Source organism: Melozone crissalis, unplaced genomic scaffold (genome assembly GCF_028551555.1).
Source record: "Melozone crissalis strain CALT ecotype California unplaced genomic scaffold, PUWL_Pcris_2 ptg000032l_1, whole genome shotgun sequence".
NCBI classification, from domain to species: Eukaryota; Metazoa; Chordata; class Aves; order Passeriformes; family Passerellidae; genus Melozone; species Melozone crissalis.
This window is the reverse complement of record NW_026535810.1, coordinates 3,359,100-3,385,943: the sequence shown is the minus strand read 5'-3', so window position 1 is coordinate 3,385,943 and position 26,844 is coordinate 3,359,100. Positions and strand designations below refer to the sequence as shown.

At 45.1% G+C, this 26,844-nt stretch overlaps 2 protein-coding genes across 3 annotated transcripts in view; both read left to right on the top strand.

Moving 5' to 3' along the window:
• The window catches only part of CCDC43 (coiled-coil domain containing 43), a 69,973-nt gene that overhangs the window by 31,245 nt on the left and 11,884 nt on the right, over positions 1-26,844 (top strand). The window lies entirely within an intron of this gene.
• NSF (N-ethylmaleimide sensitive factor, vesicle fusing ATPase) overlaps positions 5,536-26,844 on the top strand; it is a 73,862-nt gene continuing 52,553 nt past the window's right edge. For both annotated transcript variants that reach the window (XM_054281427.1, XM_054281428.1), the window contains exons 1-3: positions 5,536-5,601; positions 19,887-19,972; positions 24,472-24,571. In XM_054281427.1, coding sequence (XP_054137402.1) covers positions 5,590-5,601; positions 19,887-19,972; positions 24,472-24,571 — 198 coding nt within the window. In that variant the 5' untranslated portion in view covers positions 5,536-5,589. The remainder of the gene's footprint in view (positions 5,602-19,886; positions 19,973-24,471; positions 24,572-26,844) is intronic.

Sequence of the window (26,844 nt, the reverse complement as noted above, 5' to 3'; positions counted from 1 at the left end):
CGCGCGCCCCCGCTCATTGGCCAGCGCCCGACGCGCTCGGCCAATCAGCGCCCGCGAGGCCGCCTCGCACCTCCCCGCGCAACGTGAGCGGCTCGGTGGGCCATGCGGTGACAGCCGCCCGGCGAGCGCGGCGCTGCGCAGCGATTGGCCCCGCCCGCGGGCGCGCAGCCAATGGGAAAACGGCTCGCTCGTGCCTCCCGCCAATGAGCGGCCGCGGAGGCGCCGCTCGCCCGGAGACAGCGTCCTGAGCGCCCCCTCGGACCTGTCACCGTCCCGATGGTGTCACCTCCGGGCGTGTCACCCCCTGGACCTGTCACCGTCCCGACCCTGTCGCCGTCCCGACCCTGTCACCGCCGGGCTCTGACACCCTTGGGCCGACACTGTCACCCCCAGACCCTGTCACCCTCCCGACCCTGTCACCCCCAGGCCCTGTCACCTTCCCGACCCTGTCACCACCGAGCTCTGTCACTTCCGGACCCTGTCATCCCCGAGCCCTGTACCCCCCTCAACCCTGTCACTCCTGTGTCGGGTCACCCCTCAGGCCCTGTCACCCCCGGTTCCTGTCACCCCCGAACCCTGTCACCCCCCTGGGCCTTGTCACCTTCCCGATCCTGTCACCTCCCCGGGCCCTGTCACCCCTGGGCCCTGTCACCTCCAGACCCTGTCACCTCTCTGACCTTGTCACCATACCGACCCTGTCACCTCCAGACCCTGCCACCCCCCTGGGCCCTGTCCCCTGTCACCCCTGGGCCCTGTACCCCCCCAGCCCTGTCACTCCTGGGTCGTGTCACCCTCAGGTCCTGTCACCTCTGGGCCTTGTCACCCCCCAGGCCCTGTCACCCCTGGTTCCTGTCATCTCCAGACCCTGTCACCCCCCCAAGCCTGTCACTCCCAAGCCTGTCACCCCCCCCCCCTCACACCCCATCACTGCCTTGGGCCCTGTCACCCCCAGCCCTGTCCCTCAGCCACCCTCAGCTGCCAGGCCTGGGGACTGTGGCCCGTCCAGGGCACTGCCACCTAGGAGCTGTGACCCCAGACTCTGCACACACCCGCAAAGGTATACAAGGCAAGGATTTGCTCAGTTTGAGCTGTAATTTTGCTGTTTAATTATTGCACCAAGATTAGATAACTTGGATTGAGATGGCTGAGACTCTGCTGTGAGGGCAGCAGCTCATGTGGTGACAATGACACCCAGAGCAGCTCCTGGATGGTGGGACAGCCCTTCCATGGCAGCCATGACCGGGTTTCCTCTCCTCAATCCTGCTCATCTCTCACAGGAGCAAGAGGACACCTCTGTCACTCATGGGTGACACAGCTGTCCCCAAGTGAGGAGTCCCAGAGCAGCTGGGCTGGCAGAGAAGCCACAGGGGAGCTGGGACAAGCAGGGGGTCACAGCCCGTGTTTGTTTATACTTTTCATTGTTGCTGCTGCTTTAGATACTCTGCCAGCGCACCACTGTCACTGTTCTCACAGAAAATGACTCAGAAAAGCTCTGAAGCCACACCCAGCTTGTTTTCACTTCTAGAGATACTTTGTGTTGCTCTCCAGCTGTTTTTAAAGAACCTGGAGACAGCATTTTGTGTCGGTGTTCACAGGGGTTTTCAGATTGGGGAAGAGATGAGGATCTGACTCCATGTTTCAGAAGGCTTGATTTATTATTTTATTATATATATTACATTAAAACTATACTAAAAGAATACAAGAAAAGGTTTCATCAGAAGGCTAGCTAAGAATAGAATAGCAAAGAATGATAACAAAGGTTTATGGCTTGGGCTCTGTGTCCGAGCCAGCTGACTGTGATTGGCCATTAATTAGAAACAACCACATGAGACCAATCACAGATGCACGTGTTGCATTCCACAGCAGCAGATAATCCTTGATTACATTTTGTTCCTGAGGCTTTTCAGCTTCTCAGGAGAAAAAAATCCCAAGGAAAGGATTTTTCATAAAAGATGTCTGTGACAGCATTTTTGCTGCCACCCTTCTCTGGGCCACTCAGGGCAGTAAGTGCCCACAGAAGCAGATGTTATTTTGTCAATCTTGGTTTTTTGTGCTGCCTTACATCTCCCACCTCCTCAGTGTGTGCTGCAGGATCATGGGGAGGGCAGCTGGGTCTGCCCAGCCCCTTCCTAAATCCATCCAGAGACTGCAGACACAGATGTTGTGTCTGCTGGAAGGCAGAGGATTCACTCCAGGAGATGAGGGGGGCATCAGTGAACGTCTTGGTTCCAAGGTGTGAAAAATCTGTATTTTATGATTGGCTTTTGGCAAATATTAAAATGAATATTATATGTGTTATGTTCAAAAGTGATGCTGTATTAAGTACTGTGTTAAATATAGTTTTAGGTTATAACAAAATGTTAAAATAGAAACTGTGCAATGTAGGATACTTTTTTTCTAAAGAAAGGACTCACACTGAGATAGCAGCCACAGGACACCTGAATCTTTCAGAGAAAGAGAATTTATTGCTCCATTATCAGAGAAACGAACTTCTTCCTGCCTTTCAGCCCTGAAGACACCTTAGGATTCGGAGGAAGAAGTTGACACTGACCAGACAGAATCCTGTGTCTGAATGGAATTTATGCATCATGTATGAGGTGTATGAATATGCAACAGATCATTGCTTTTAAGGGTTAACCCTCTGTTAATGTGGGTCTTTTTTGGTTTATTTTGCCCAGAAAGAGGTACCCAGGCTGTCCATAACTCTTTGTTTTTATTTTCTCATATTGTCCTAATCCAAATTATCCAAATTGTTATTACTGTAATTATATTGCTATTTTTACAACCATTTTATTACTATTAAACATTTAAAATTTTAAAAACAAGCGATTCACACAGGGTTTTTCACACAGGCCGTGTCCCAAACCCACAGAGTTGTGGGGCAGGGATTGGTGAATTCTCCTTGGTGCCAGTTTTCCATGGTCCTGGCAATCCCTCTGGGTCCCAGCTGACTCAAATTATGTTGCTATTTTTATAACCATTTTATTACTATTAAACATTTAAAATTTAAAAAACCAGCCTGGTACCTGTTCGAGGCAGTAAGCAGGAGTTACAATCAGCATTAATATTTTATTACGCTGTCAATGCTGCTGGGACAGGCTGCTGATGTGTTAAAGCTCCCAGGATGTTTGGGTTGGCTTTGCAGACACCACTGAGCTTTGGGGTCGGAGCGTTTGCCATTAACACCCTGAGAGCACAAACCTCAGAGCACGGCTGGGATTTCATGATTTCATCTCTCTGAACATCCCCCAGGGGGATGAGCTCTGTGAAGGAGCAATTGTCACCTCTCAGCACCGCTCCTGCAGTGTGAACTGCTTGTCCAGAGCACAAATTCCAGGGAATCCCATGGGGATCCCCGGCCCAAAGCCAGGCTGGAAACTCCCCATGCTCAGACAGGAGCAGAGCAGCCGAGCTGCAGTGGTGAGCAATGGAATTATTGAGTTTGCAGGGAGCCCTGATGAGAGGGAGAGAGAAATGATGCATGACTCCATCTTATCAGCAGGCTAATTAATTACTTTATTATACTATATTATTCTATATTATATTACTATACTATATTACATTACACTATATTATTACTAGATTAAACTATATTCCCTCCACCCAACGAAGGGAAGGAATGATGCCTCTGACTCCATGATATCAGAGGGCTAATTAATTACTTTATTATACTATATTATTCTATACTATATTACATTATATCTAAACTGAAACTGCCAAGCACTCACTGCACAGAATCTCGTGGCTGTCAGTGACAGTCCTGACACACACACACACACCTGGCCCTGACAGGCCAAGGAAACAAAACACCATCACTGTGGGTAAACAATCTCCACATTGCATTCTGTCACAGACATAATTTTTGAAAAATATTTTTACTAAGATTTTTCTCCTGAGAAGCTGAGAAGCCTCAGAAATGAAATGTAAACAATGGTTATCTGCTGCTGTGGAATGCAACAGGTGCATCTGTGATTGGTCTCGTGGTTGTTTCTAGTTAATGGCCAATCACAGTCAGCTGGCTCAGACTCTTTGGTCAGTCACAAGATTTTATTATCATTCCATTCCTTTCCTTTGCTAGCCTTCTGATGAAATCCTTTCTTCCGAACTTTTAATATAATATATATCATAAAATAATAAATCAACCTTCTGAAACATGGGATCAAGATTCTCATCTCTTCCCTCATCCTGGGACCCCTGTGAACACTGTCACACATTCTACTTCTGCACAAACACACACACAGAAAATAAGAATATTCTTGGGAAGAATTGTGCCTTGCCTTTTTCTATGAACAGAAATGTGGGTGTACAGGGGATGGGGTGGAGGAGCCCTGAGCCCTCCAGGGCTGGCTGTGACACCTGCCAGGGGTGGGGTCACAGCTCTGAGCTCCCATTGCTGCCTCTCAGGCTCACCCACCTGGGGTTGTTATCAAATATAAACAACCATCGGTGTCAGCCAGGTGCTGCTGAATGGGAAATCCCATCAGGGAAAGTTAAACCATGAGATGTCATTGGAGGAGACCACGGTGCCTGGTTTGCAACAGCTGCTGTGCAGCCTCTCTGGAGCAGGCACAGAATCAAAGCCAGATGAAAAATGAAATTAAAATAAATAAAAATAAAGGAAAACAGAATTAAATTTTGTACAATTATTTACAGTTAAAAATTAAATCAATATTATGTTTGATTATATGCATAAATATAGTATCCTATATTATGTTATAACATGCAATAATATGTTAATAATAGCGTATAATATGTTGATAATATAATATAATGTAATGCAATATATTGTAATGTAATATAATAAAATATTGTATGTTATAACTATGATATGATATTATATATTATAATATACATAATATAACTTATTATATACAATACTTTTTATACATTATATTATATATTACAATGCAATGTAATAATATAATATAACAAATATAATGTAATGTAATATAATACATATAATACATGTAATGTAACGTAATGTAACGTAATATAATGTAATTGTGTAACATACAATATGCTATACAATATATAATGTAAATATTGCCATTAATACATCAATATTACCACAAAATTATGAACAATTATTGTAAATATTAATTAATTATTAATTATAAATATTATTAACAATTATTATAAATATTTTAAATATCAAAACCACATTAAAATAGAATGAAATAATTTAAATAATTAAAGCAGGGGTTGCTGGGCGGCCCGGCCCTGCTCAGTCTCACACCCCAGCACTCGGCCCATCCCGGGACTGGGACAGACGCCGCGGATCCCCGGGAATACCGGGACCGGCCCGACACTTAGCCCCGCCCACCCCACCCTACCAACCAATCCCCGCAGCTCTCTTGATGACTGACATCAGAACGTCCCGCCCCTCACTGCCAGCCCGATGGGCGGGGCGTTGCGTGACGCATCCGTCATTGCCTTGAGCGGCGGGCAGAGCGACCAATAGAAAGGCGGAATCGGGCAGGAGGCGTGGCTTCCCCGCCCTCTCGGCCCCGCCCCGGCGCTCCGCGGCGCCTGCGCTGCGCCGCCCCCTGGCGGCCGCGGGCAGGGCCTGTCGGTCGGCGCTGCGGCAACATGGCGGGGCGGGTAAGTGGGGGGGACACGGACCGGCCGCTATCGCCCATCCCCTGCCCCCTCCTCCGCTCCTGCTCCTCCCTGCGCCGCCGCGGCTTTGCGAGCTTCCCGCAGCGCCGCTGACCATTGGCCGTTCAGCCCTGGGGGTGCCCCGGCAGCGCTGTGAGGCTGCGGGGACCCCCTCGCCCCCAGCGCTGTGAGGGGTCCTGGCGGTGCTGTGAGGGTGTGGAGACCCCCGGTGGTGCGGGGGGCTGGGGGGTCACCCCTGTCCCGGTGCTCCCCGGGGCTCTCGGGAGGCTGAGGTGGCCTCTTGGTGATGTGGCATGTGGGACGGGACTGGGGTTCCTTTGGAGCCGGGGCAAGGGTGACCTGGCCTTTGTGGGGCCGGATTTTAGGGTCCCCCAGGTTCGGGGTGGCCCCTTGGCAATGTGGGGTGTGGGACAGGACTGGGGGTTCCCTCAGGAGCAGGGTGACCCCTCTGTGTGGGTGTGAGGCAGCATTTGGGGTGCCATGAGGTTGCAGTGTCCTTGTGGGGTGCAGAGCTGGGTTTTGGGGTTCCCTAAGGGTGCTCTGAGGTTGCAGTGTCCTTGTGGGGTGCAGAGCTGGGTTTTGGGGTTTTCTGGGGGTGCTCAGAGGCTGTGGTGACCCCTTGGTGCTGTGGGATGAGTGTAGGGCTCTCTCAGGAGTTGGGGTGCAGGATTGAGGGGTGCAGTGAAGCTCAGGGGTGTCTTGGTGCTGCTGTCAGGATTTAGGGTCCCCTAAATGTTCTGTGAAGCTCTGTGACCCCTCTCTCTATAAATAAGGACCTTTAGGGATGCTGTTATAGGGGATGTGAGCCCATGGTGCTCTGGGATGTGGGGCAGAATTTTGGGGTTCCCTGAGGGGCCTCTGGGGTGCCCCAGTCTCCATGGGGTGTGCAGCAAGATTTTAGGGTCCCCTAAATGTGCTGTGAGGCTCTGGTGACCCCTTGGTGCTGTGGGATATGGGGAGATTTTCTCACATTATACAACAGCCAGGTACTATTTTATCATGTGGATCCTCCTTTTGTTTTGTGGAAACACCTGAAGGGTTTTATTCTGTATTAATTAAAAAAATTAAAAAATCCGTTGGTAGTGATAGATCACATCAGCAAGTGGCCAAAAAGGGTTTAAAATGTGAAATCCCTTCTTGTGGTGCCTGCACATCCCCTTTTTTTCAAGTCTCCAGGTGCTGCAGGATGTGTTTGGGTTGCTCTGCTCTTTGCCAGGAGCTCAGTCATGCTTTGCTGGGTGTCAGCCTGGGAAAGTCACATTTTTCATTCTTGGCCAAGCCATTCAGTGCTTGAGATGCCAGGGAATTGCTTTTCCAAATGCTTTTTGTACTGTGCTGGGCTGGTGGTGCAGAGCAGGGGTGAGGAATCTGCTGTGCATCCACTGTCACCCCTGAAATGTGCTGAGTAATTGAGAAAAACCCAAGATTTTGTGGTTTATCTCTCATTAACAGCTTTTCCTCTGCTCCACAGTCCTGGTCTCACCTTCCTCCTTGCACCTTCTTTTCTTACCTCACCCTTTGCACTTTTCCAGGGAAATCTGTGAGCCTTGACTGGCTTTTTTCAGCATTCTGTTGCCCAGAACAGGCTCTGCTCAGTGCTGAGATCATTTTACTCACACTGGATGTGGTTCTGAGGCTCTCTGGGCCCTCCCAGCTGTGTCCTCAGGGACAGCCTGGTGCATGCTGAGTGCTGGGATTGGAACTGGGAATGTGGGGAGGAAGGGGAAAAATCAACCTGAACTTTATTCTTCTGCTTTGAGCTTTTCTGCTGCTAAAAAATGTGAGAAAAAATGTGACCAGCTTGGGGACCTGGTGTAGGAAATGTGAATTTAAAGGAAAGATTGATGCTTAGATCTGGCACTTGGATGAGTGATGCTCTCCTTGGGTTATCAGGAAGCTTCTCTGTTTTCATGATTTGCCTACAAATGCAGTTGTTGCACAATTACCAGGCTGTTCAATGCTGCAGACAGGATCCTTGAGCTGAGTGCTCCATCTCTCTCTCCAAGCTGGGTTTGATCCTTCAAATGCTTTTCTTCATCTCACCCAGGGGAATCTGTGAGCCTTGACTGGATTTTTTCAGCATTCTGTTGCCCAGAACAGGAGCTCAGTGCCCTGCTCCGTGCTGAGATCATTTTATCCACACTGGATGTGGTTCTGAGGCTCCCTGGGCCCTCCCAGCTGTGTCCTCAGGGACAGCCTGGTGCATGCTGAGTGCTGGGATTGGGACTGGGAATGTGGGGAGGAAGGGGAAAAATCAACCTGAACTTTATTCTTCTGCTTTGAGCTTTTCTGCTGCTAAAAAATGTGACCAGCTTGGGGAGCCTGGTGAAGGAAATGTGAATTTAAAGGAAAGATTGATGCTTAGATCTGGCATTTGGATGAGTGATGCTCTCCTTGGGTTATCAGGGAGCTTCTCACTGTTCAGTGTTTTCATGATTTGCCTACAAATGCAGTTGTTGCACAATTACCAGGCTGTTCAATGCTGCAGACAGGATCCTTGAGCTGAGTGTTCCATCTCTCTCTCCAAGCTGGGTCTGATCCTTCAAATGCTTTCCAAGGGAGCTGCCTGCTCCTTGCAGCAGTGCTGGGGAGGCTGGGAGCAGGGGGAGCAGGCAGCAGCACCCTGGGCTGTGACCCAGAGCTGTTTTGGGGTAAACACAGAGCACTTGGTGGGAGGATGGAGGAGTGTGAGAGCTCCAGGCACAACAGGTGAGCTGGTGCTGGAACACAGGTGCTGTTCTGTTGTCAGCATTTTTAGCAGGTGCAAGGTGGGAAGAGGAGCTTTAGTGACTCCTCCTGCCCTGCAAATCTGTTCTGTAATGTCATTTAGAGCTCAATCTCTTTTGCTGGACTGGTGTGATTTGATTTGTGCAGTGTATTCTCACAGGGAGAAGTGAATGGCTGTCCTGATGTAGCAGAGAGACAAAATATTGAAACATTTTGAATAATTCAGGTGAATGATAAGGCAAATGTGATTAATTGTGTGATGCTGTTTCAGGTGTGCTCCCCTAATTGCACTGGGGCTCTCCATGGCAAGGAAGAGATGGTGATTAGCAGTGATTGAAGTTTACAGGAAAAACAGTTTATGGTGATTAGAAATAATGGCTGTTTCTGTAATAATTTATTCTGCATCTCTGCGTGGGGATCATTAGGCACGCAGAGGCATCTGCAGGAGAGGGAATTGTGAGGAGCTGCTGTGTCTGGAGCTGGGTATGGACCTCTTGTACCAAATAAACCCCTGGAAGTTCCCTGGGGCTGTCTGTAACTAATTTGTTAGTAACTACATCAGGAATTAGTTCCCAAAAATTAGTTCCCAAAAATTAGTTCCCTAAGGGATGTAGAAACACCAGGTGATTTCTGTGCCTTGTCCCAGGGAGTGGATCCAGCAAAAGCTGAATTTCTGCTGTGTCTGCACAGAGGGAGAGCTCCATGGGACTGGGACAAGGACCTTAAAGCCACCCAGTGCCACCCCTGCCATGGCAGGGACACCTCCCACTGTGCCAGGGTGCTCCAGCCTGGCCTTGGGCACTGCCAGGGACCCAGGGACAGCCACAGCTGCTCTGGGCACCCTGGCCACCCTCACAGGGGACAATTCCTAACATTTAATATATATATATATTTTATATATATATATATATGATTTATTACAATGTATAATAATTTATCATGTTGATCTAATATATAATGTATATAATTTAGTTATAGAAATTATGTATATATTTTAATTATTATGTAACTTATATAATTAATGTAATTAATGAATAATAATTTATTATATTATTGTAATTGATCATGATATTATATATTTATAAATAAATATTTATGTTTATTTTAAAATTGTATATAATATATATTATATATAAAATATATTATATATAATATATATTATATATAATAATATGTAACATATATAATATATAATATATATTATACATATGATATGTGTTATATATATTATACATGTAATATATCTAATATATATCTAATATATATCATACATATGATATGTATGATATATAATATATACTATATATTATATATAGTATATCTAATATATATAAAATAATATCTAATATTGTATATAATATATTATGTATATAATAAATTATATACATAATATATATATAATATATAATGCTGAAACAGCACTAGACAATTAATAACATTTGGCTCATTATTTCCTTGAATTATTTAAAAATACTTCAAATGTAGACGGTGTGGTTTTAGGTGGGATGGTTTTTAGGGAAATTTGAAATAATGGGAGCTGAGCTTTGTGTTGATGGGTTAAATCTATAAGGTGATTTCTGATAACATATGGAACCAACCTCCAGAGATGCAGGAGTTGTCAGGCAACTAAAGAAAGGTTTATGAATCAACTTAGCTCCTTCTCCCAGCCTGGTTATGTTCCTGCTGTCGTCACTTGGGTTTTTTTTAGTGTTTCCTAGCATGTAAATATGAAGAAATGGGAGAAAACTCTGTGTGAATCTCTGTTTCTGTAATCACTTCTGCAACCTCGTAACTGTCTTGTGAAATCACCACAAATCAGCTTGTGGCCTGCTCTCAGGATTTTTGCCTTGCTGAATTATTTAAAATAAAACCACATCATTTGTTAAAAACCCTAAAATTATTTAGAATAAAATTCTGAAGGCCATGTGAATGTTTGTGGGCATATCTGGCCCTGTCATCTTTGATTAATTTGCTTGGCTCAGTGTTGCAGAAGCAGTGCTTAAAAAGTCACTGCCACAGGGAGATGTCACTGCTGCCTCTCCAGCTCCAGTTTTTGGGATGCTGCTGTGTCACACCTCTTATGTGGACCTGCCAGAATAATTAAACTTAGCTCATAATTTTTTAATAGGAAAAAATCTTTTAAAAAAGTCAGAGAATCTTTTTGAGAGTCATTTAAAGTGTGAACTTTGTAAGTATTACTTTAATTTTTTTCCCCCCAGAGCACTGCAAGGTCTTTTCTTTTCCTGCCCTGTTCTGGGTTCTGACCACAGAGGTCATTCAGGCTCAGGATAAACCCTGACTGAATTTGGAAGAAATTCTGCCATAAAAGCAGATCTGCTTGAGCCCACAGAAAAGCAGTAGCTAGAAAATAGTGGCACTTCTGTTTTATTGAATTCCCCACCAGGCAGGGCGTTGATTCAGTACAATGAAATTACCATTTATTCAATTTTACAACTAAAATGTTGGTCCCCATGTCATGGAGTGATCTTTATTTTTTACATGAAAACAGCTAAAATGTTGGTCGTGGAGTGATGTTTTTTTATACATGAAAACAACTGAAATGTTGGTCCCCATGTCATGGAGTGATCTTTTTTCTATCCAGGGTTGGTGGACACGTTCAGGTGCCCTCACAATTGTAGGAAGGGATGGGAGCTGGTGCAGTGACAGCCCTGAGCAGGGTCAGGGATTTTGGGAGCTTTTGGAAGGCTGAGGTTCAGCCTGTGGGCTATGCAGGATGTGTTCAGGATGCTGTCTCACATCAGGGAGGTTCTCTAGCAGAGATCAGAGTTTTGTGATGAAACTCCCATGTTGACCATCTCCAGAAGGTTTTTAGACCCCCAGGAATTGGAGAGCTGTGTTGGAGAAGGTTCTGTGAACAGAAAAGACCAAACAGTTGCTAAAATGAATGGAAGAGCTTCTGCTGCAGTGCCCTGGAGCTGTGTCTGAGCCAGCTCATAAACCAAGGCTGGGTGTGCAGCTCCTCTGCTCCTCCCTGTGCAGGCACATCCTGCCCTCAGGGAGGCCAAAGGTTTGAAGGATGAAAAGATTTACCACCTTCCTCTGGTCTCCTGGGATGCAATAAAGCAATGACCTTCTGTCCAAAATTCTGCAGTAATTGATGCCCTGCAGTTGTGTCATGTGCTTTTTTCTGTAAAAAATAGAGCAAGACTTGCAAGCTGCTGCAGCTTAAGCTGGGTGGTGTTTGGGACCTCAGAATCCTGGGGAATTCAGTGCCAGGGACAGCAGCATCCTGGGCTGTCACAGGGCAAATTCCAAGGGGGATATTTTTAATATTAACAGATATTCACATTTGCCCGTTGCTATTGGGTAACTGTGATGGTGTTCACAGGGGTTCTTGGATGAGGGAAGAGATGAGGATCTGACTCCATGTTTCAGAAGGCTGATTTATTATTTTATGATCTATATTACATTAAAACTATACTAAAAGAATAGAAGAAAGGATTTCATCAGAAGGCTGGCTAAGAAGAGAATAGGAAAGAATGATAATAAAGGCTTGTGGCTTGGCTCTCTGTCCGAGCCAGCTGACTGTGATTGGCCATTAATTACAAACATCTAACATGGGCTAATCAAAGATCTACTTGTTACATCCCACAGCAGCAGATAACCATTGTTTACATTTTGTTCCTGAGGCTTTTCAGCTTCTCAGGAGGAAAAATCCTAAGGAAAGGATTTTCCATAAAAGATGTCTGTGTCAGGTAACTTGTCTAAATATAAATGGGATGAAATTTGCATTATGAGGTGTCCTCACTTCTCATGTGGCAAAATCCTGTGACCTGCATCCCAGGACCTCAGCTTACTCTGGTTCATTCCCTTGGCATTTTTTAAAGATGTTTAGGTGCAACACAAGCAGCAACAATTCCCTGTAATTAAATTGTTGATCATCCTGGCTTGAGGAAGGAATGTGAGACAACATGCACTAAAAAATTGATGTGTTAATTAAAATGCACATACCCTGGGTCATTATTGCTTAATAGGAAGCTGCTGAGCTGGCAGGGAGCAGCTCCCTGTGCTGTGACACAGCAGCTTTAGGTGCATTTCCTAAAATTACTGATTATTGTAATCTGGAGAAGGAATCTCTGGGCAGAGCAATCTGTGTGATTCTATAAATGCTCTGCTTGGAGAAGCTCTCCTTTAGCACTCTTGTTCTGCTCTGTTGTATCAGGGAAACCCTTGGAACTCTGTTCTTGGGACTGTAAATTGTCTTCCTTGTGATGTTGGCAGAGCTGGGTTCTCAAAGCTGTGAGCACCTGGAAGCTGCAGGTAAACAATGCTGGAGTGACAGAGCTGCCCTGCAGAGCTGAGTTCATTTCAGCTTTGCAAACAAAGGGAAGCAGCAGTAAAACCCAGGATCCTGTCATTGTGGGAGAGGCCCTTCTGCCCTGATGAAGTGGCTCTGCAGTGCCAGGACAGGCAGGGATTTCCTCATTGAGACCCAGAGAGTGCAGGGCTGCTCTCAGAGACAGAACCCGGGCAATGTGTTGTGTTTGATAAGGAGTGCTCAGTGCAGTGTCTGCTGATGCCTGGAGAGGCTCCCTGCAACAGGGGCTGGACAATGTTAAAGAGATAAAGGAGGGATTTATTAGAAAGCCTTCACAGGATACACCTTGGCCAGTGCAAGAGCCTGGCTGTGGCTCCACCCAAGATGGACTCAGAGTTATGAGTTTTCACACTTTTTAAAGTTTTGGTCCATTTCTATATTGAGGTTAATTGTCCAGTTACAGCTTCAGGTTATTCAGACCCATCCTCCCAATTTGCTCTCCTCAATTCACTGCTGTTTGTACTTTTTGGGCTTTCTTGGGCTAGAAAAAATTGTTTTGTCCAACTAAACTGTGAAGAGAACTTGCTAACACTTTATATGAAGTTCAGAGTTATATACTAATGCAGAATTTGGAAAATATGAAAGTTGAAATTTTCCTGTGTCCTGCTCCTGTCTGTGCTGAGGGAAAGCTTTTCCCAGGCAGGGATGTTACCCCTGCCATGGGCAGACAGTGCAGGGAACATTCCCTGTGTTGTATTTTCTGAGACCCCCAGAAATGGAGGAATGAATGATGAATCTGAGTCCATGTTCTTAGAAGGCTAATTTATTATTTTATGTTACTATATTATATTAAATAATGCTATAATAAAACTATACTAAACTATACTAAAAAACAGAGAAAGATACAGACAGGAGGGTAAAAGATAATAATGAAAAACTCATGATTCTTTCCCCAGAGTGTGACACAGCTTGGCCCCTGATTGGCCAATAAGTAAAAACAATTCACATGAAACCAATGAAACAATCTCCAAACCACATTCCAAAGCAGCAAAACACAGGAGAAAAAAATGAGATAATATTGTTTTCCTTTTTCTCTGAGGCTTCTCACCTTCCCAGGAGAGAAATCCTGGGCAAAGAGGATTTTTCGGAAAATATAATGGTGACACCCTGTTTCATTTCCAGCCCTGGCTGATGCAGGAGGAGCTGATGGGAGCTCTTCCCTCTCTGCTCCTGGGAGCTGTTTGGGTTTCTGTGCTGCAGCACCATCACAGGGGGTGATTCACAGCGTGGGATGGCTCAGGGGGAGTGGGAGGAGGGATCCATCTCACCCAGGCATCCCTGGGTGCTGTGCTGAGGCTGCCTTGGTGGCAGCTCGCTCAGTGTTCCCTGCCTCTGTCAAAAATGGGAATATTACTTCTGAGGTTTGAGCTTCCCAATGCAGTCCTCTTTAATAGGAGAAGAAAATTGGTATTTCTGGGTTTGTTGAGAGAGAATGCAGCCCCTTTCTGAAGAGAATAAAAGCTTCCAGCAAACAAATAGAGGTCATGGGGAGCAGGTGGAATGGGCAGGTCTGAGCAGGGCTGTGTGTTCCAGGGACAGCAGCTTGTCCTGGCACAGCCAGGAGCTCTGGAAGGGTCTGTCTGGCCAGGCCTGCTGGTCCAAAATTTTCCTTGTAGGTTGATTTCCTCTTGTGGCTGCAGAAATGTGGAAGCTTTATTCAGTGCTTTTTGACATGTCCAGAAAAACCCTCTGCAAGCCACTAAACTTCCTTATTTAATTTTTAAAATCATTCAGAACCACAGTGTGGTGGTGTTCACAGGGGTCTGAGGATGAGGGAAGAGATGAGGATCGGACTCCATGTTTCAGAAGGCTTGATTTATTATTTTATGATGTATATTATATTAAAACTATACTAAAAGAATAGAAGAAAGGATTTCATCAGAAGGCTGGTTAAGAATAGAAAAAGAAAGAATGATAATGAAGGCTTGTGGCTGGGACAGAGAGTCTGATGTGATTGGCCATTAATTAGAAACAACCACATGAGACCAATCCCAGATGCACCTGTTGCATTCCACAGCAGCAGATAATCATTGTTTGCATTTTGTTCCTGTGGCCTCTCAGCTTCTCAGGAGGAAAAAATCCTAAGGAAAGGATTTTTCATAAAATATGTCTGTGACACCACAGCATTCAGCTCCTCCTCCTGCTGGAGCTGCTGCTTGTCCCTGTGTCCCCAGGTGTAATGTCCACCTCTGGTGTCTGGAGATGCAGGCAGAGCTTTGTGCGTGTCAGGAGAATGTGTAGGAGCTGTGATTCATCATGTCAGTTCCCTGTTTATCTTCAGAGCTCCTTTGACATCATAATTCTTCCTGTCAGTATTCAAACTTCATTTTACTGGCAGGCCCGTGGTGGTGAGTGTGTGTTTGGAGTCAGCCGTGGTTCCACCCACTCTGCTGGGGCTCTGGGAGTGTGCACTGCCCTGCTCAGAAGGAATTGCAGCTCTGCAGGTGTATTACAGCTCTCTGCCCTCTTTGGGTGATGAGCTCTGGGCTCAGACAGATTTTGGTGATGCTGACAGGGGGCTCTGTACAAATCACAAACAGGACAGGTTGCTGCAGAATGTGCCTTGAGCTGTTTGATTTTCCAGCATCAGTCTCATTCCATGGTTATGACAATGGGAAGATGCCAGCAGCTCACATCTTAGGCAGCAGGCTAAGAATTTAATGTTACAACTTATTTTGTAAGTTTTTTGACCAATCACACAAAGGAAAAGCACATTGACAATAGTTCTATCCAATCACTATAAGCCCATGTATCTTTGGTTGCTTATTTCAAATACAACACCTGCTTGTAAGCCTTAAAACACAACACACAGAGCTCCATTATTAAGCTTAAAACTTCCTAATATCTTGCTAGATAAACTTTTCTGTAGCTTAGAGAGTTATTCTAGCCAAGAGTTAATCCACAGACCATTGTTCTATTTGTCTTTGCTTTTCTACAGTTTAAATAATTTTTTCTGCTGACCAATCTCATGGCTGCTGCTAAGCTCTAATCACAGTTCTGCTGTCTCTGGGGCCTGCCTTTTGCAGCTTTCCCAAAACCCTCTAATTTTGTGGATTCCCACACTTTGGTGCCCAACAGCTGGTACAGGAAAGCTTGGGTGCTTTTTGGAGCAGGGATCCCCATCTTAAAGATGAAGAAATGGAAATTTCTGGTACCCAGAGTTGTCACATTTCTTAACACTGCTCTGGCAGCGCCTGAGTGCCAGAAATTCCATCTCTGTGCACCTGCATGTGCATGGGATGTGTATCTGTGTCTGCTTTACACAAAGGAGATTTTTGAACATCCAGTGCTAGAACAATATTTGTCTTGTACAAACCACGTGAGAACAGGGCACAGGACCAAACCTGCCTCAGCTTTAGAGGCTGTTTCATAATCTCTTGCTCAGCATTAGGAAATGAAATGAGTTCAGTTGTCTTGGATGAGGAGCATCTTTGCCTTAGCACTTAATGTTTCAGCTCTTCTCAGCACCAGCTGTCAGCAGTGCTCTTCAGTCATTGCCACCACATGGTTTTCCTTGGCTTCCTGTTCCATCAGCCTCAATGATTCACAAGAGGTGAATTGACAAAACATGACAGGTGTGGTTTATGTGTGAAAATATCTAAATAACAGCATCACTTTTCTGGGCTGTAGCAGGGGTTTGGACTGGATGATCTCCAGAGGGCCCTTCCAACTATTCTGTGATTTTGTGAACATGGGAGTTTTGTATTTTCTGTGGAGGAAAATGAGTCCTTGCAGCTTTGGAAAAAAAAAAAAACCTCTGAAAGATCAGATGCTGTTTGTTCTTCAGGGCAACTTTTCTTTGTAAAAATAAATATGCTAGTATCATTAAGCCTCCTGAGTTTTGAGACAACATTCCTGCTTTGTCACAAACCCAGAAGTGAGGTCCTGCATGTTTGTCTCTCACAGTGAGATTTATCAGGTCCTGTTTTCCTCTTGGCAATCAGAAGGAATGCTGGAACAGGTCTGGGTCTAATAGCAGGTGCTGCCTGGCTGATGCTGGATGCTGGGAGTGCTTTAGCAGAGTGCAGTCACCTCCTCAGGACTGTGCTGTCCTTGGAGTCTCCTCTTGGCATAAACCAGAACAATTCCTGGAGAAGAGGAGGCTCAGAGGTGTTTTTGCTCTCTACACCTTCCTGGAGGGAGGTTGGAGCCAGGTGGGGTTGGTCTCTGACAGAACCAGAGGACACAGTCTCAAGCTACATACAATATACCTCCCTGCATCTGGGAAGGAATAGGTTGGATATTAGGAAAAAGTTTTGCACCAAAAGAATAATAAAGTACTGGAATGCTCTTCCCAGGGAGGTGGTACAATCGCCATCTCTGGATGTGTTGTAAAACAGACTGGACCTAGTTGAGGTGTTAGGGCATAGGTTGGACTTGATGATCTTAGAGGTCTCTCCCAACCTCATTATTCTGGGATTCTGGGATTTTGTGATTCAGTGATTTTGTATTTCTGTGGGTCTGTGATTCAGTGATTCTTTGATTCTGGGATTCTGTGACTCTGGGATTCTGGGATTCTGTGATTGATTCTGGGATTCTGGTATTCTGTAATTCTGTGATTCTAGGGTTCTGTGATTGTGTGATTCTGGCATTTTGTGATTCTGTGGTTCTGTGATTCTGGCATTTTGTGTTTCTGGGATTCCTTGTTTCTGTGATTCTGTTGTTCTGTGGTTCTGTGTTCTGTGATTCTGTGAATTCTGTGATTCAGTGGTTCTGTGAATTCTGTGATTCAGTGGTTCTGTGTTTCTGTGTTTCTGTCATTCTGGGATTCTGTGGTTCTGTGATTCTGTAATTCTGTGATTTTGTGATTCTGGGATTCTGTGATTCTCTGAGTCTGTGATTCTGTGATTTTGTGTTTCAGTGGTTCTGTGATTCAGTGGTTCTGTGATTCTGTGGTTCTGTGGTTCTGTGATTGATTCTGTGTTTCTGTGACTCTGTGATTGACTCTGTGATTCTGTGTTTCTGTGATTCTGTTCCCAGTGCAGACAGGAGCAGCAGCTTGCCTGGCTGCAGTTTATCACTGAGGATTAAAAATGCACTCGAGGACTCGTGCTGTAAAAAGATTTAATCCAGGAGCTCCGTGTCCACTTTCCTCCAGAAATATCCCCTGTAATGCCTTTTATCAGGGCATGTCCTTCACAAAACTGTGCCCTGCAGATGGGAGCAGAAGTGATAAAATGTGAATGTTTGCTGTGGAGTGCCCCAAGCCAAGAGGCCTCAGCACACAGGCTGTGTATCTCATAAATCCACTGATGTCACATATTTTATTACAAGAACATTTGAGTCTTTTATTACACTCAGCATTCAGATAGATAAATCTGCTTCAGGCCTGAAAATGGAATAATTTTTTGGTTGTCACATATGTCAAGGGCAATTGAGCATTATTTAGTAAAAGTAATGAGTTGGTCCTTTTGTAAATAGTAAATACTTGAGACAAATTACATTGTGATTTTAAAGTTGATCTGAATTTTAGAGCAGGCTGGGGGGAATTTCTCAGATTCTTGTCCCAGAGGGATGGGGGAGAAAGGCAGAGCAAGGCAGGAACTCCTGGGAAATGATTTAGATGTGTGTGTTGGGATCAGTGCATTTCCTGTGCTTGCTGCTGGGATTTAAGGGTGGTTTAAGAGAAAATCCCTCCTGAATTACTTTTAGCAATAGGTTGAGGCTGTCAAATAGTTTCTGTTGCACTGCCTGCAAATTTGTATCTGCTTTGCTTCTCCAAATGACACCTTGGGGAGCGAGTTCAGCTTTTCCCCAAATGAAATGTCTTCTAACATCCTGTTTTCCCATCCCTTTCTCCATTCTGGAGGCATTTTGATCACAATTTTCATTGTTCAGCCCTTGTTTTGTGGTGTAATTCTGCAGGAGCAGGTGGGGTGAGGGTGTAAGATGGAGCTGAGGTCCCTCTGTGTGTCCATCCTGCCTCATGATGGGGGTGGGCAGCTTGGGCAGGCAAAATTAAATTTGGCAAATTAAAAACTTATTTCAGTTTTTAATTGCTGATTGACGAGTAACAGTGGAAAGGGCAAAAACGAGCAGATACTCCTGAAAAAGGATTGGTCCTCTGACATTAGAGAATAAAAACATAGAGAGGACTCCCCCACAAAATTTGTTGCAGTAATTTTTTCATAGTGATAGACTGGAATTACCTATATTACCTAATTTTCTTCTGTGTGTTATGGATCTGGGATGGGAAATATCCCCATGTGATATTTCTTTTGAGAAGTGACACAAAGGGATTGTGGGGTTGGATAGGAGCTGGCTGAGCTCAAACCTTCCTGGGGCCTCTCACTGCACTGGGTGAAGGGGTTTATACAGAATGGACATGCTGAAATTCCAGTTTTCTGAGGGAGTTTTATCCCTCCCTTCCTCCCCTCATGGTCTCTGTGACCCAGCACTGAGACAGGGTTGTAGGGAATGCTCTGGCCCCAGGCTGCTTTTCCTTAGCATTTTCCAGAAGATTCCAGTGCCCTGTGCAAAAAACACCTTCCAGGGAATTCTGATCACTCCTGCCTTGTGCCAGGGTTCACCTGCAAGTTACCAGAGTTTGCCTGGCAGGCTTTGTCCCAGCTGATTTTAAAGTATTTGTGTAGCTAGGGTAGAAAATACAAAGTACACAATAGTCCCAAAATGCAGAGCTTTGGGATACAAAAACTGAAATTCCATTTTTTTGAGTTATGTACAGGGAAGAGGGAAGGTCACATCTTTATCCCTCCCTTCTTCCTCATATGGGCTCTGTGACCCAGCACTGACACAGGGTTGTAGGGAATGCTCTGGCCCCAGGCTGCTTTTCCTTAGCATTTTCCAGAAGATTCCAGTGTCCTGTGCAAGAAACACCTTCCAGGAAATGCTGATCACTCCTGCCTTGTGCCAGGGTTCACCTGCAAGTTAACAGGGTTTGCCTTGCAGGCTTTCTCCCAGCTGATTTTAAAGCATTTGTATAGCTAGGGTAGAAAATACAAAGTAAATAACAGTCCCAAAATGCAGAGCTTTGGGATACAAACACCTGTGCCATGTGGAAGTGTTTGGAGGAACCTGGGAGAGGAGCTTGTGGGCTCTGAGAGTGTGCCAGGACTCAGGAGATCTGTTTTGTGCTTTGTGCTTTTGCAGAAGTCTTGAGGCTTGGCTTGGTAAAGAAAAAACAGAATTTATTTGATGTTTTCTGCAATCAATTTTATTGATATTCACTCCTCTCTTGCAGCCTATGCAAGCAGCAAGGTGTCCCACTGATGAGCTGTCCTTAACCAACTGTGCTGTGGTCAATGAGAAGGACTTCCAGTCTGGGCAGTAAGTGTGCACTGTTGCTCTTTCAGCTTTTAACCAAAAAGGAATTGTTTTCAAAATTTCTGTGACATTTCAGGTTTGGAAAGGTGAGCACAGCAGTTTGATTAACAAAACTTGTGTGTCTTTAGGGATCAGAACTTTCAGTGTGGCTCTTTCTGGAAATGGCAGATACTGGAACAAGGGTGACTGTTTCTCTAAAGGATTTCTTTCTTGGGAACTGCATCTGCTTAACTAATAGAATAATTATTTAATGAAGTACTTCTTGTGATAATTTTTGTTTGTTTTGGTTTTGCTGTTGTTCCTGTTATACAGTGAGAATATTTGAACTATTTCAAATGCATTTTTATCATTTTATTGTGTAACTTGAGGCATCCTCTCACTTTCACATCATATGGGAGTGCTGAGCAGAGCCAGGAGAACTTTCTTTTCTCAGGGTTTTCATGAACAAAAGGAGAAGCAGCCAAAGTGTGGGCATCACAAGCTGGAATCTTTAATTGTAATTTTGGGGTGGCTGATGGAACAAACTCTGGGGTTTACTTCTGTTAGATGGAAAACACCTTCATTGTTCAGCTCAGCCCACACAGAAGGGTTTTGGATTGCAAGAAGCCAATTCACATACTCAGATTCTTTGCTTTGCTGCAAAGAATCTAGGGAAGAAAAAGAATCTAGGGAAGACAAAGAATCTAGGGAAGTTTTGACAGATTTTACTATGTAGGTTGTAGACAGAAGTCATTAATTTCAGCTGAAAGGGAATCACATGCAGCACAAGGGCTTGGGTTGGAAAAATGGGGAGAATGTTAAAGGAGATAGTGAATGATATGATTAAGGAGATACTGAATGATATGGTAAAGAGATACTGATTGATATGATAAAGGAGATATTGAATGATATGATAAAGGAGATACTGAATGATATTCCACCTTTATATAAAATACCTGCTGAGGGTGGAGATCTCAGCAGTGCTGAGCTGCAATGCAGGGATGTGTTCAGGACCTGTCTGTGCTGTCAGCCAGCTCTGCTGCCCTGGCACCTCTCATGGCTCTGCAGGGATGAACTGAGCTGTGATTTCATGAGCCCAACTGGAGCACAAAATGCCAAAACCAAACAAAAGCACCCCCTAAACCAGCAGAACTTTTTGGGTCAGAAGTAGGCAAAAGTGTCTGCTTGGGCAGAAAAGTGTTCTGGTCATTTCAAAGTATGGTTTCCCCCAGGTTGATCTTTTTTTCAACCTAATTGAGTTACAGAAATACCTGAACTGAGCATTGTACCTCATGCATTATAAAAACTTTAATTTCCTCCAGAATGGATGTCCTGCAGGGACCCAGCTGCCCGCCCTGCAGCCGCCTGTGCTCCTTTTGCTTCCAGAACCTTCTCTGCTGGCATTTGTGGCAGCATGCAGGGAGCAGTGCCCTGGGATGCGCTGCCTCAGCAGGCTGGGTGTGATTCTGGCTGTTCCTGTGCCCCTGGGAGCTGTTTATTTCTAGCAGTGCTGCTCACACACCAGCAGAGTGTTTGGTCAGGAGCAGATGCTGCAGATGCTGTGAAGTGGCAGAGGGAGCACTGGTGCTGGCTGTGCTGGAGCTGGTGCTGCATTGCAGATCCCTGGGGCCATCCCTGGCTGCAGATCCCTGGCTGCACATCCCTGGGGCCACCCCTGGCTCTAGATCTCCTGGAGCCAGCCCTGCTGCAGATCCCTGGCTATAGATCCCTGGGGCCAGCCCTGGCTTTAGATTGTCGCACACATCTTTTATGGAAAATCCTTTCCTTAGGATTTTTCCTCCTGAGAAGCTGAGAGGCCACAGGAACAAAATGTAAACAATGGTTATCTGCTGCTGTGGGATGTAACAAGTAGATCTTTGATTAACCCATGTTGGATGTTTGTAATTAATGGCCAATCACAGCCCAGCTGGCTCAGGCTCTCTGTCCCAGCCACAAGCCTTTGTTATCATTCTTTCTTTTTCTATTCTTAGCTAGCCTTCTGATGAAATCCTCTCTTCTATTCTTTTAGTATAGTTTTAATATAATATAGATCATAAAATAATAAATCAAGCCTTCTGAAACATGGAGTCAGATCCTCATCTCTTCCCTCATCCAAGAACCCCTGTGAACACTCTCACTTTAGATCCCTGGGCCAGCCCTGCTGCAGATCCCCTGTCTCAGATCCCTCACCATGTTGCCTTCTCAGGAGGGTTTTTGGTGGTCCCTCCAAAAGGGTTCTGCTCTGTTTGCAGCTGGGGGTGTAGAGCTGGGGTTTGCCCTTGGATCAAGGAGATGCTTTAACCCCAGGGTGCTGCTGATGATCTTGTCATGCTTCACTCCCTGCACCCCTGAGCTGGGCAGGGATGAGTCAGGGATGAGTTCACAGCAGGCCATGCACACACAGTGTGTGCTGTGTAGTGCTCTGGGGAGTGGCAGCATCTTCAGCTCTGTGTCCTGCTCCTACCTTGAGTGCAGTTTGGAGAGAGGAAACAAGGAACCAGTTCTTGGTGCAGTTTGGAGAGAGAAACCAGTTCTTGGTGCAGTTTGGATGGACGAACCAGTTCTTGGTGCAGTTTGGGGAGAGAAAACAGTTCTTGGTGCAGTTTGGAGAGATAAACAGTTCTTGGTGCAGTTTGGAGATAGAAACAGTTCTTGGTGTAGTTTGGAGAGAGGAAACAAGGAAGCAGTTCTTGGTGGAGTTTGGAGAGATGAACCAGTTCTTGGTGCAGTTTGGGGAGAGAAACCAGTTCCTGGTGCAGTTTGGAGAAAAAAAAACAGTTCTTGGTGCAGTTTGGAGGTAGAAACCAGTTCCTGGTGCAGTTTGGAGAGAAAAACCAGTTCTTGGTGCAGTTTGGAGAGAGAAACCATTTCTGGGTGCAGTTTGGAGAGAGAAACCAGTTCTTGGTGCAGTTTGGAGAGAGGAGCAGTTCTTGGTGCAGTCTGGAGAGAGAAACAATTCTTGGTGCAGTTTGGAGGGATAAACCAGTTCTGAGCCCAGCCAGGCTGAGGGGACAGCAATCAGGGCAGGTTTTTGTTCCTGTTAAGAACTTTTTGTTCCTTTTCACATGGGAAGCCAGTCCCTCCCAGGCCAGTTTAGGTTTCTGAGGAGCTGAATGATTGCTGTGGGTTTCCAAACATGCCCTGCATGGGGTGAGATCCCTGAGTCATCCCCTCCCTCACAGGAGCCCTGCTCGTGCTTCAGCCCCAGAAAATCTGATGCATTCACAGGTTAATTCATGTTTGCTGCAGTTTCTTTTGGTTTGCTCAGCGTGGCCAGCAAACTTCCCAGCACTTTCCTGAGCCTGGTTTCCTGGAGCCCTTCCTAAGAGCTGGCACCACATGGGTTGGATCTGACAGGATTTACACACAGAACAGAGCAGCAATTCCTCCTGGGAGAGCTCTGGGAGCTGTCTGGCCCTGGTGATTTGTTGTTCCTTTTGTTTGTGTAAAACCAGAAGCTCTTAATGAGTTGGAGATTTCCCCTCTGTGTCTCCATGAGCTCTCTGAGCTCTTCCTGGTGAACATCAGTGCAGGAAAATGAATTTATTTTTGGGTATTTTATTTTATTTTATTTTATTTTATTTTATTTTATTTTATTTTTTTATAGTTTGGGCTGCCACAGCTCCCAGTTTGGGCTGCCACAGCTCCCAGTTTGGGCTGCCATAGCTCCCAGTTTGGGCATCCATGGCTCCCAGTTTGGGCATCCATGGCTCCCAGTTTGGGCTCCCAGTTTGGGCTGCCATGCCTCCCAGTTTGTGCTTCCATAGCTCCCAGTTTGGGTTGCCATGGCTCCCAGTTTGGGCTGCCACAGCTCCCAGTTTGGGCATCCATGGCTCCCAGTTTGGGCATCCATGGCTCCCAGTTTGGGCTGCCATGCCTCCCAGTTTGTGCTTCCATAGCTCCCAGTTTGGGTTGCCATGGCTCCCAGTTTGGGCTGCCACAGCTCCCAGTTTGTGCTTCTATAGCTCCCAGTTTGGGCGGCCAGAGCACACCAATCCCAGCCTCCTTTGGTTTTGCTTTCTCATGCCAGCCAGCTGTCTGCCTATCACGTGATAAGAGTTATCAGGCACAGTCTGAGGAAGCTATAAGCAGGGAATCAGATAATTTTTATTTACATTTTTCTCTGAAGCTTCTCAAGATCCTGGGCAAGGTGATTTTTCCAGAAAATATCACGGTGACAGGATGTAAATATTGATTTTTTTGGAGCAAAGTCTTGCAGTTGGGCTTTGAGATCACATTGTAGCAGTGAGGGTGGTGGGCTCTGTCACCTTGCTGTGTGTCTGAGTCAGTGCTTTTGGTTTTCCTGTGTAGCCCTAGAGATAATCTAGGTGGTCTTTTGAGCTCCCACATCTCTGTGAGCAATGCAGAGCCCTTCAAAATAAAATACTGATCTCCTTTCCAGGCATGTTGTGATGAATAATAATAAAATACTTTCAAAATAAAATACTGATCTTTTTTTCCAGGCATGTTGTGGTGAATAATAATAAAATACTTTCAAAATAAAATACTGATCTCTTTTCCAGGCATGTTGTGGTGAAGACCTCTCCCAACCACAAGTACATCTTCACTCTGAGAACTCACCCCTCTGTTGTCCCTGGCAGCATTGCCTTCAGCTTGCCCCAGGTATGGCTTTCTATGACTTTCTACTCTGTTACACCATAAGCAAAATCTCATTTTTAGGATCAGGATTGATGATAAGTTCTCTAATTGGAATAAATGTGTGCTGCAAATTTGATTTCTGCCAGCAAAAGTTCAAGAATGCTCACGCTGCAAGTGAAGTGACTGTGCTTATGTTGTTTTGATATATTTTTAGTGCATGGTGGGATAAAGATCCTGGAAAATGTGTAATTTAACCTTTTAAAAATCCACCAGAAAGAAACGATTTGAAAAGGAAAAGCCTAAGCAATATCTCCCCTTCCTTGTGAATCTTTATTGTTCCCCATTTTCCCTTGGTTTTAAAGGGTTTCTTTGCTGTGTTTTTCATTTTTAAGACCTGCTGGAAGTTTTATTGACCACATTCAGTCGTTGTTAGTATTTATAGATGAAAACTGCAATGAAATGAGTTAAAAAAACCCCAAACCCCTTTGTCTCCTCTTCCTTAATTAAGTCATCATCAGATGTTAAATGATGGTTAGAATAAATAATGAATATAATTAACTTCTACATTGAAAAATGAAACTTGAAGCTTTTTACTGCTCTCACTGAGTCTCATCCCGTGAACCTGCAGCAGTTGTGGTCTCTGTTTCAGTACTTTAATATCTCCCTGCCACTCACTGCTCCGTGCTGCAAACACAGCAGATTTTATTTCCTCAGCACATCTTGGCACAAGCCCCCAAATGACATTTTGCCTTTTGATGTGTTGCTGGAACTGGGTCTGTGCCAATGGGTGGCTGGGGGATGTATGACCTTGAATGTTCCCTGGAACCTTTCTGGACAAGGTTTTACCATTTTCATTCACCCTCTTTTAGTTTAAAGCCACTTCCCCTTTTTCTTTTGCTACAATCCCTACTAAAAATTCTGTTCCCTTAAAAAGATTTAACCCCACTTTAAGTATTGAAAGGCCACAATGAGATCCTCCAGAACCTCCTCCAGGCTGAACAACCCCCCTTCCCTCAGCCTGATTCCACAGCAGAGCTGTTTCAGCCCTCTGAGCATTGGGCATTCCTGATACTGGGTTTTAATTTTAAAATTCCCAATATTTCCCAGAGCCTCGGATAGCTGCAGTCACTGTGACACCCACTGTGTATTTACTGCTCCTGTCCAGGGGTGTCTGTGCTCTGAGGGCTCCAGAACATCTCTTTGTTGTACACTCACTGTTCTTGACCACCTTTATTCTGTGGTAATCTTGATTTTTGACTCCTAACATTGAAAGCTGGGAGTTCTTGACCACCTTTATCTGTGGTAATCTTGATTTTTGACTTGGAGTTCTTGACAACCTTCATTTTGTGGTAATTTTGATTTTTGACTCCTAACACTGAAAGCTGGGAGTTCTTGACCACCTCTATCTGTGGTAATCTTGACTTTTGTCTTGGAGTTCTTGACCACCTTTATTCTGTGGTAATCTTGATTCTTGACTCCTAACACTGAAAGCTGGGACAAATTTTGTATCCTGAGAGCCTAAAACACAAATTGCTATGCAGTGATGACAAACCTTTAGCAGAAAGCAGCCAGGTGAGCATGGTGGGGGTTGAAGAAGAGGAAAATCCACAGAGAAGATCCTGAAAAATCTTCCTCCGGAGGTGCTGGCACTGCCCAGGGAATGGTCCCAGCCCTGAGGCTGCCAGAGCTGCAGGAGATGCCCAGGGTGGGATTTTTGGGGTTTCTGTGCAGGGCAGGAGCTGCACTGGCTGATCCTTTGTGGTCCCCTCCCACTCAGGATATTCTGTGATTATTGGAGAGGGTGTAAAGGGAGAAATGTTCACTTTGTAAGCAAAATCATTGTGTTCCTTCTCCCAGACAAAAAGGCAAATACCCAAATGATCATAAATTATAGCTTTCCAAATGTGATGTCCCCAGAGCTGTTTGAAATGACCCCTGGTGCCTTTATTTGATACCTGAGGGTCTCAACATGGCACAGCCTGTGATGAGGGCTGAGAACACCCTGCAGCCACTGGGAAAACCACAACTTTGCAGTCATCAAGCCAGAACTGTTGGAACTGTAAAGGTTATAGATTTTTTTGTGTCACATAATTCATGAACCATTTCCCACTTCTGCAGTTCCATTCTCTAAAGGAATTTCCAAGGGACGTAAAGATTTGAGCAGTTTCATTTTTATTGGTTCTCTTGGTTCAGGTAATATTGTACCTTGGAGCGCATTAGAACAAGGTTTTAAAGTGCTCATGGGGTGTGTAACAGCCATTCTGGTACCTGTGGATGTTCAGAACTTGGGCTGTGGT